At 47.4% G+C, this 10000-nt stretch overlaps 1 protein-coding gene across 1 annotated transcript in view; it reads right to left on the reverse strand.

The window, feature by feature from the left end:
* dap (death-associated protein) overlaps positions 1-9868 on the reverse strand; it is a 34719-nt gene extending 24851 nt beyond the window's left edge. The window contains exons 1-2 of the mRNA XM_063206719.1: positions 9671-9868; positions 8581-8695 (exon numbers count right to left, since the gene is read on the reverse strand). Coding sequence (XP_063062789.1) covers positions 8581-8695; positions 9671-9725 — 170 coding nt within the window. The 5' untranslated portion in view covers positions 9726-9868. The remainder of the gene's footprint in view (positions 1-8580; positions 8696-9670) is intronic.
* Positions 9869-10000: the final 132 nt, after the last annotated feature.

Below are 10000 nucleotides of genomic sequence, written 5' to 3' on the forward strand. Positions count from 1 at the left end.
CGCGCGTGTGTGTGTGTGTGTAAAAAGAGAGAGAGAGCGAGAGACAGCGAGAGAGAGAGAGAGAGAGAGAGAGAGAGAGCGAGAGCGAGAGCGAGAGAGAGAGAAACAAAGTGTGTGTGTGTATGTGTGTATGTGTGTGTGTGTGTGTGTGTGTGTATGTGTGTGTGTGTGTGTGTGATTGAGTCTTCATGTGGATGGCTGAGGTAGAGGAGACTGCTGCAGGGCTGTGGTCCAGTGTTCTAGAAGAGTGAGCATCACCTTTGCCCCTGGAGACTTATGGAGTTATGCTGGGGGCATAAAGTCAGAGCCCCGCTCTAGCCATCGGACACCGCCCCAATACAGAACTATTCTAATACAGTTTAGACCAGTCCACAAACCATACACTCCAACAAACACAACCTATGGATTACATTAAAATAAAAAATATAGCTAAAAGTGGTAATAGTGAAAAAGATAGAGCTAAAATTGGTTATAGTGTGTGTATACCAATATGAGCTCGGAGTGGACTATCTTTTTTTGTTTAGCAAAGTAGATACACTGACTTAAAAATGTTCCTCATTCCTGTGAAGACAGGAAATGAACAGGAAAGAGACAGGATAGGATTGGGACCAGATATTATCCAGGCCTAGACAATCCTGGTTTCCCATGGGCAATTAGCCTGCATATCAGAGAGAGTAGAGAGAGAGAGGTTCCATTGGCCCATTGTTTCCTGGTTCTATTATGGCCCCCCTTAGGCAGACCTAGGCAGACCTAAGGACTGTTCTATTCATTGTAGGAGCATTATGACACGCCCCTTTAGGCAGACCGGAACCTAGTGGCGTTAGGTGCCCATAGAAACCTATTATGTTGGCATATCTCTATAGAATATCTCTGCTGCATAAGGCACAGGCGCCTGAGTGCAGTGTGCCACAGTACCCCCTGCAACTCCCCTTTTGATTGGTGCACTGTGTATTCAATATTTTTAGCAGTGCATTTCCAGAATTCATGCTGCCCAATGCCCATTCATGACTGACACCCTAAAATTAAAAGGATTCATTATGACTGTGAACATTTTGGGTGATACATATTAGTTTATCATTTAGTAAATATTCATGAAAAGATCAAATTTGGCAATAGGCAGCATAGTTTCAATGAGCAGCATAGTTGCAATACCTACTCTGGCCACCATCCTACACAGTGCACCTTTATCAAAAAGTCTGTTCAACTGTTCAACCGCTATCTCCGGCCTCAGGTGGCTGCAGCAGTAAGGCTGGTGTCCAGTAGGGGGCGGAGTGCTAATTGGATGGAGGGGGGCTGGCCTGGGACTGGGTGAGGGTGGGACACGGGGGAAATTCCCTCCGCCACCCCAATTCCTGACCTCCATTATGGGACAGAATGAGGGAGAAGAGGGCAAGCGCTAGCCTCTCCATCACCCAGTGACATGGCTCTGACAGACACACACAAGCACAATGGATGCAAGTACGCACACGCGCAGGCACGCATGCATGCAACAATCTACCAGCCCTGCAAAGGACTGGGCAGAGTCATCACCTAGGTTCAGGTAAGGTAGGTGCTTTCCCTGAACCACCACCTCTCCGTCGCACCTGAATATGGTGGTTCGTAGGGCAACTCATCACTCCAACAGATGACAGTGACACACCTCCCATTGTCTCCTCACAGCTTGCTGAAGAGGCCTGACACAATGCCATGAGTTACAGTCAAGAGGTGGGCAAGAGGAGAGGAGATGAGAGGAGAGGAGACAAGAGGAGCGGAGAGGAGAGGAGAGGAGAGGAGAATTCTATGGGGACAGGAGAGGAGAGGAGAGGAGAGGAGAGGAGAGGAGAGGAGAGGAGAGGAGAGGAGAGGAGAGGAGAGTTATATGGGGACAGGAGAGGAGAGGATAGGAGCAGAAAGTAGAGGAGGGCAGGAGAAGAGAGGAGGCGAGAGGAGCAAAGAGGAGAGGAGGATAGGATGGGAGAGTAGAGGAGAGACCTATGGGGAGAGGAGAGGAGAGGAGGTCAGGAAAGGAGAGGTCTATAGAGAGAGGAGTCAAGAGGAACAGACAGGAGAGGAGAGGAGGGCAGGAGAGCAGAGTGACGGGCAGGAGAGGAAAGGCGCCTGGGGAGAGGAGGACGTGGAGTGGATCTGGAGCTCAACAAGGAGACAGGGTGGAGTTGAGGTGATTCTTCTGCTTCTGCTTTGGTGGGCACATCACATTGACACAGCTTAGCTCAGCCAGAGCACATCCCATCCCAGAGGAGGCTTACCACCCCTCCTTAACTCCCTCCTTCTCTCTCTATCTCTCTCTCTCCCTTTCTCTTTTTCGGTCTCTCTCTCTCCCTTTCTCTTTTTCTCTCTCCCTCTTCCTCAGGAGCACGTCCCATACTTCCAGATTCAAGCCCCTCCAGACCCCCGCCCGCCCGTCCCCGTCCCTGTCCATTTACGGAGCCCAAATTGCACTTGACAGCCGCTCCCCAGACGAGAGCGCTTGACTAGCTGCAACAAATGTGCAATTTTGCCAGCAGCACCACCTGCTCAGCTCTCACGCTGGGGCCCTGCCTGCATCGGCAGGGGGTGGCGTTGGGGGTGGTGGAGGAGTTGGTGTGTGTTGGCATAGGGGGTAGCGAGTGGAAGGATAGGAAACAGGGAGAGAGTGTAGAGAATAGTGGTAGTGGTGGGTGACGGGTATGGTGGCAGAAGAGAATATGTGGGACAGGCACATGTAGGGCAAGGGTAGTAGGGTGTGTGTGTGTGTGTGTGTGTGTGTGTGTGTGTGTGTGTGTGTGTGTGTGTGTGTGTTAGTATGTGTGCATGTAGAGGGGGAATGGATGGTGGGTTATGGCCTATGGTGTGTGTGCCTGTGTGTGTGTGTGTGTGTGTCTGTTGAGGTGGTCTGCAGATGTTTCTGCTCGCGGCTGTTCCACATACCAACCCCCACCCCCACCCTACATCTCATATGAGCATGGCATGACCACATGACCGTGCTGTACCACTTCGGGAACATGCCTCGGTGTACGTTACGGTCTGTCTGTGATTGAGTGTTTGTTTGTGCCTGGGTATGTTTACATGTGCGTATATGTGTGTGTGTGTCTGTTTGTACACGGCTGGATTAATGCACAGGTTAGGCTAGGTATGGCTGCAGCCTTGGAGGCCCCACCTGCCAAGGGGCCCCCTGATTGTCCAAAAGTAAAAAATTGCAGAATTCTGACGAGATGCAATACGAAAAAAAACCCATCTGTCATGTTGAGTACAGTTGGTAGACATGTTGTCCTTAATTCCTTACTGGTAATTGACGAAAGACTCCGATGATCTTAATCTATGGGAGACATTGAGACTAAACAAACCCACATGCGAAAAGACATATAGGCCTTTAGTTCAAATATATACAGTATACTGCTTGGATAAATAAAATACGAGTGTAGAAATATGGTTGAAGGAGAGGATTGTGCACATCCCAGGAAAGGTGCAGGACGAAGGTCAACTATAGTTTTCAGAGTGAGGAGTCTGCACACTTAGAATCCTTTTTGTTGTGTTTTATCTTATCTGAAGAAGGCTGTTGAGGTCGAAACGTTATCCTGCCATGAAAAAATAAAACACAACAAAGAGGATTCGAAGTGTGCGGACTCCTCACTCTGAAAACTATAGTGCAGAAATATGCCCATCATTTAGCGATATGGTAGAAAGATGAGTTCAAAAACAAAATAAACCTGGTGGCAGCCGTGTTCTGTCTGGCAGACGGTGGGCCGCTCATTCCGGTTTAGCGCTGCCAAATGGAACAATAACTGTGTGTCTATTTACCTCGGGGGGTTTCTGGAGTGGGTGATATTCTGTTTCGTTCCAACATTTCCCTAATTTCATCCATGACAATAGTGCAGAGCGTCACTAAAAACCTACGCAGAGCTAGTTCCAGAAATGCTAGAAAGGACATCATGGTGACACCTGGGCAACATCAATGAAGACTGTCTGCATTGATCCTGACTATGCAGTCGCCAGTGATAATCGGACCCAGTCAGACTGGATGGACATAGATAATGTACAATTTATGGGTATGGCCTAATGGTTAAGGAGTTGGTCTTTGGATCAGGACGTTGCAGGTTCAAATCCCAAATTAGCAGAAGAAAATGTGGGTGGTTTCCTACGCTTAACTTAACCGCACGTTACTACAGATACTGAAACCAATACCATGAACAAAATAACTGCATGTCATTTTGGATTAAAGCGTCTACGAAGTACTGTACTACTAATGTACTGTACTAGGCCTACTGTGAGAGTGAGATGACAGTAACATGCAATTATTCTACGATTCACGTCCACTGGCAGAGTGGCAATTCAAAGCATTCTATTCTATGTTAGCAGAACCATAAAACAGCTAAAATCAACACAACATAATGAATAATTAAGCACCTTCAGCTACAGTATACGCTCTGTAAATAGCCTATATGTTTTCCAACTGAAATAGTATCCCAACCCCCACTACCCTGCTCTCTCTGTGAGCATTGAGTACAGTGCCGTATCCAACTGGGCTGAGGCATAGCCACAGGCCCTTTGGCCAGGCATAAGTAAACATATTGTCGGCCATCTTGGTTGGATAGCCACGACAACATTCTGGCCAGCGTCAGTTGGTCTGCTCATCATTGTACTGTCACCACCAGTCATTTCAGCTTAGCTTTGAAGCTAGACGGCAGAAGCTAACTGTGCGGGAGGTTACTAGAAGACAGAGGGTATGTGTTGCTATGAAGACAAATGGATAGTTTTAAGGTTCGTTTTTAGCTTGGGGCGGAAAGATACAGTAGGCCTAGCAGGGAGTTGAAGGAGTTTGTTTTATTCCATAGTTGTGTGTTAGCATGAAGCAAGAGCAGAAACATTGCCACCAGTATCACCATGGAAACAAGTAATGATATCAAGGGAGATATTAATAAGACAGCGCCAAAGCTTCAAACAAAACCACAGTAAACAACATCGCACATAAAATGAGACAAGCAGGATACACAGAGAGATCTCGCTGACATTAACGAGAACTTCATAAACCTCTGCAAAAAATGTGTTGCTCGAGCCTGGCAGAAGTGGTTAGGAAAAACATTGTTCCCAGATCAGGCATTAAGACTCAGACACTTATGTCCTTCCTGTAATTTAACAAAAATATAGAAAAAGCAAGACAAGACAGAAACATTTGGGATACATTAATAATAGCAAACATACAATACAGTCACCACTACAAGATGTTCACCAAGAACAACAGCCCTCTTCTTCAACCTCTTTCCCTCTCCTGTCATCTTTCAGTGTCTCTCTGTGGCCCTGCAGTGCGACATGTCAAACTGTAGCCTAGCCCCAGGACCTAACCCCCCTCCCATCATCGGACCATTCAAAGGCACAGCTCGTGCCTGGGGGAGGGAGATGGGGGGGCTTTTAAGATGAAGCCCTCTCCCCCTTAGGGCTCTAATCCTGCCCGCCTGGAGACCCTGCCCGCCTTACAGGCTACCTGTCACCAGCTCAGGGAGAGGCCAAGGACAGGACAGGACAGGAGAGAGAGAGAGAGAGAGAGAGAGAGAGAGAGAGAGAGAGAGAGAGAGAGAGAGAGAGAGAGAGAAAGAAAGAGAGGACGCGGGAAAGAGAAATAGAGACAGAGTCCATGACAGAGTTGGCGAATAAGAGGGACAAGAGAGATGTTTATAAAAAAGACCATAGAAAGGGGGAATAGAGAAAACGAGAGAGAAAGACAGAGAGAGAGAGAGAGAGAGAGAGAGATAGAGAGAGATAGAGAGATAGAGAGAAAAGAGAGAGATGGAGAGGGACCGAAAGACACAGAAATAGAGAGATAGCAGGAATGACAGAAAGGGGAACCGAAAGAGAGAGGGAGCTGGAGAGAGGGAGGGAGGAGAGGAAAGGAAAGGGTGGGTTAGCTAAAAGAGGCTAAAGCGTCACGCCTCTTAGCGGAGTGGCTGATGGCTATCGCGCTCTCCTGCGGTGACGCACGCTGGACCCATGCAGAGCGGCGCGCGCTGAGCGGAGGGAGAGGGAGGACGCCACAAGGGATGGAAAGATGACACACATACACACACACTGCACTACCACACGCACTCACACTCTCTCTCTCTCTCTCACTCACACACACACACGCTAATCTGCTAGCACACACACACACACACACACACACACACACACACACACACACACACACACACACACACACACACACACACGTGCGCTGCTAACATGCTAGCACACATGCTAGCACTCTATTGCACACATACACACACACGCACACACACATACGTGTACACACAAACGCGTGCACACAAACACATGCACACACACCAACACAAACGCGAGCGCACACACACACGCACACCCAGCAGAAAAGGCCTCTACACCTGCGGCGACACTCAGCAGGAGATGGCAATCAGCAATCTGCTGAAGCTGATGGAGTATTAAAGGCTCTCTCAACCACTGCACATAGGCAGCGAGGTGTGTGTGTGTGTGTGTGTGTGTGTGTGTGTTAAAACTCTAAAATCGTCACCTCTCCTAAGACGTCTATACCATCTCTGCACACAAATTGAAAAGGCACACCAGATGCACACATGACACACGACACACGCACACGCACACACACACACCCCAGAGATCAGCAAAATCTACACTCTCCAGTCAACCAGAGTGAGTAAAGTGCTGTTGAGGGCTATTCTGGAGCACCAGGCAATAAAAATAAGAGAACAAGAGGAGACATAATGACTGTACAGAATCTCCACCAGAGCCATACAGAGGGAAGAGTTACGCGATTGGAGGACCAGGAATTAAATGGCAGCTCCGCCTTTCAGCGAGATAAGGGTGTTCCTAAAGCGGCTGTCTTTCCATAGACTCAACATAGAACCACCACATTAACAGCCAAAAATAAGGACTAACGAACTATACTGCGGGGTAATCACCACAAATATGTAAACCATCAACTGTCTCGGTGGTGATAATCCCAACAGTTTTACCATCTGTGATGTTAATCTGAAGTTATTACAACAAACAGCAAGTCTTGTCATATTCCCTGCATTGCATCGCATTGCATTTGCTGTGTGCTACGCCCACTACTAGGAACTAACACTCGCAACGCTGAGCAGTACTGAGAAGCTAAAACAGCTAATTTTGCTAATGAGGAAGTCGGCCTAAGCACACAGCGGAGATTGCCCGACTCTCCCCTCTGTATGGCTCTGATCTCCACTACAATCCAGACCAGTCAGGGCAGCACTGCAAGCTGTGCATACTATGATTTGCAATTTGATAAAATAGTAAATAAAGAAAGAATACTTTTTATTGGCCCAGTCAGAAGAACCCAAAATACCTTTCTAAAAAAAACTGGCATAGAAAGTCGAACAGTCAAAACAGCAGCAACTCTACCAGCTTTGTTTCGTCCAACTGTGTTTGCAACTGAAGCAAGAAGGGTCATTGAAAAAGTAAAAATGGTGCCAGGAGAAACAATGGTGTGTCCGGTTTGAGCGAGAGAGAGAGCGAGAGAGAGCGAGAGAGAGAGAGAGAGAGAGAGAGAGAGAGAGAGAGAGAGAGAGAGAGAGAGAGAGAGAATAGGGGTGACAGCAAAGTGTGTGTGTGTGTGTGTGTGTGTGTGTGTGTGTGTGTGTGTGTGTGTGTGTGTGTGTGTGTGTGTGTGTGTGTGTGTGTCACCAGGAGTCTTGCTACCACACCATATGAGGTCTTTCCATCTCTGCAGGTGCACGTGACATAGCAGCCCCCCTGGGAACTGCTCACCTGTGTCCCTGGGAAGCGCATTAGATATGCCAGCGGAGGAAGGCAGCTCCTGCACCTGTCACTTGTCTGACTACGTTTTGTCGGGGGAGGGGAGGGAGGGAAGACCTTTGTGAGTCTCCTCAGTAGAGCATGTAGCTTTAGCTCATATCTACATGTGGTGTAACCACCCCCACCCCACCCCACCCCACGCCTTCAAACAGCCTTTGAGCTTCCACCACAGCAGAGATGGCGCATGTCGTTCCATGTATCTTTGTGTAAGATTTGTGAACCGCAAATCCAACATTACATGTTCATTCAAGCCAGCCAGTCGCTGTAAGTTAATCCCAATCAATTTACAGAACCGCGGCTTAGCTGTTAAATTATCGGGAGAATGTGCCGGACGCTTACTGGAAATGACAATATTCAATTGCCCTGGGAGAAAGACACTGAGGGAACATTGGACAAAAGCTGCCTTAGTTAAACCTAAGTGGAAGCCATGACAGCTCTCTCTGAACACAATCAGACTGCAAAATATTAAATGAAGGACAGTGCTACTTATAAATGAACAAGCAAATTCTGCATATTGCACTTGAAATCATCCCCCATCATATTACTGTTAGGAGAACCAAGCAGCAGAAATAAGGTAGTACGGACACTTGAAAGACTGAGAAAGAGTTATTGAGTGAGTGCATGAGCAGACTCTTATGCAGGATTGCAGTGCTTTCATGTCCAAATCACTATAGCCACTGCATTTAAGTAAGTGAATTGCATACTGAATGTGATGCATGAAAGGGAAGGGGAAAGGGACTGGGCGTGCAGTTGTTTCCACATGGCCGGCCAGGCCAGCGTCAGCACTCAGCGGCTCCTTCCTACCTGCTGCTGACGAACTCCTCCCCGTCCTCCTCCTCCTTCTTCTCTGGTGGTGGGGCTGGCTCTCCGGCTGCTGCCGGCTGGTGCTTCTGCACTACCCTCATGCCTCCCACTTTGACTGTCAGATGACACAAAATTGGCTGTCAGGAAGCGCTCCCACTGCAAACACCCCATTATTAGACTAACTGCGAAGTTAAATAACTTTTTAATTACACCATAATCCTTAAGGGGAAATGTAATGCTACAGCAATTCACGTCATATTCAGTAGATTCAATGAACAGCTGTTGCTGTATGCATGATTAAAATCAATCAATCCTCCTGAAAAGTCAAGGGCGACTTGTAACATTTCTGTAAGGACTGTTAACAGAGACGTGGTCATACCAAGCTGTCAACGTAGCCTATCCTACCATAAAAGGTAGGCCTACTCCAAACTGATGGCAAAGTTCAGGGCGCCTCCACCTGCCCCGTGCGCTGTGCCCTACATTCTGTATGCTAAGACCACGTACTCCTACCGTTATCTGATTTCTTGCTATGTCAAGGAGAAACCGTACTATGTCCAACGAAATGCAAGAGGAGACTAGGTGCAAGAATGGGTGGGAATATTATTAGCAGTTTACAAGTGCAGCATGTTTGTTTAACGCTGCACAGATTAATCTTGGTAGTTCTACATGGTTTTCCTAATTGGAGGCACGCGCCATGCGTGCTTGGGTCGTTTCCAGGAGAGCGCATTATTACAGTGCGATGTTGACTATATGATTAATTTCTAAAATAGATGTAGGCTATCCCCAATGGGACTTTCCTCAGTTTTGTACTGAGGTATCAATCTACACAGTTGCAGACACCCTGGCAGCAATGCTAATTTCGGAAAGCCATCTAACTGTCCATATTGCACTGTCTAACGCATGGTCAAAGTCAAGAGTCTGATGAAATGAAACAACACCTACTATCACTGATGTGTTGACAGCATCGCTACCATATTTAGCTAACTGCCTAGCCAGCTAGTTAGCATCAAATTGCCAGCTGTAATCGAGTGATCATCTTGTTTACACTAGAAGTGATTTCTCAACAGGAATTAGGAAATGCAAGACATACCCGCAGGAAGATGTCCAGCTTTCAAATCGGGTTTCTCCTTTGGAGGCGACGACATCTCTATACTGACGAGATACCAAAATGACAAACAACGAGCATATATTTTTAGGGAATTTTCTCCTGTTTTTCCGAGCAAACGAAATGTAGAGCTTCTGTCCACTTCGTCGTCAACGTGGCTTTTTCCTGCTCATTGTTTGGCAACCCTGCGTGATGACGACAGATGATGTCCTAGCGAATAGAAACGCTCCGTGACACATGACGTTGACTCTATTTTGTATGGAAAGTCGCATGGATCAGAAATTATGACTGGAGATGACTTTACATTTGGAAAAC

Source organism: Engraulis encrasicolus, chromosome 9 (genome assembly GCF_034702125.1).
Source record: "Engraulis encrasicolus isolate BLACKSEA-1 chromosome 9, IST_EnEncr_1.0, whole genome shotgun sequence".
Classification (NCBI taxonomy): Eukaryota; Metazoa; Chordata; class Actinopteri; order Clupeiformes; family Engraulidae; genus Engraulis; species Engraulis encrasicolus.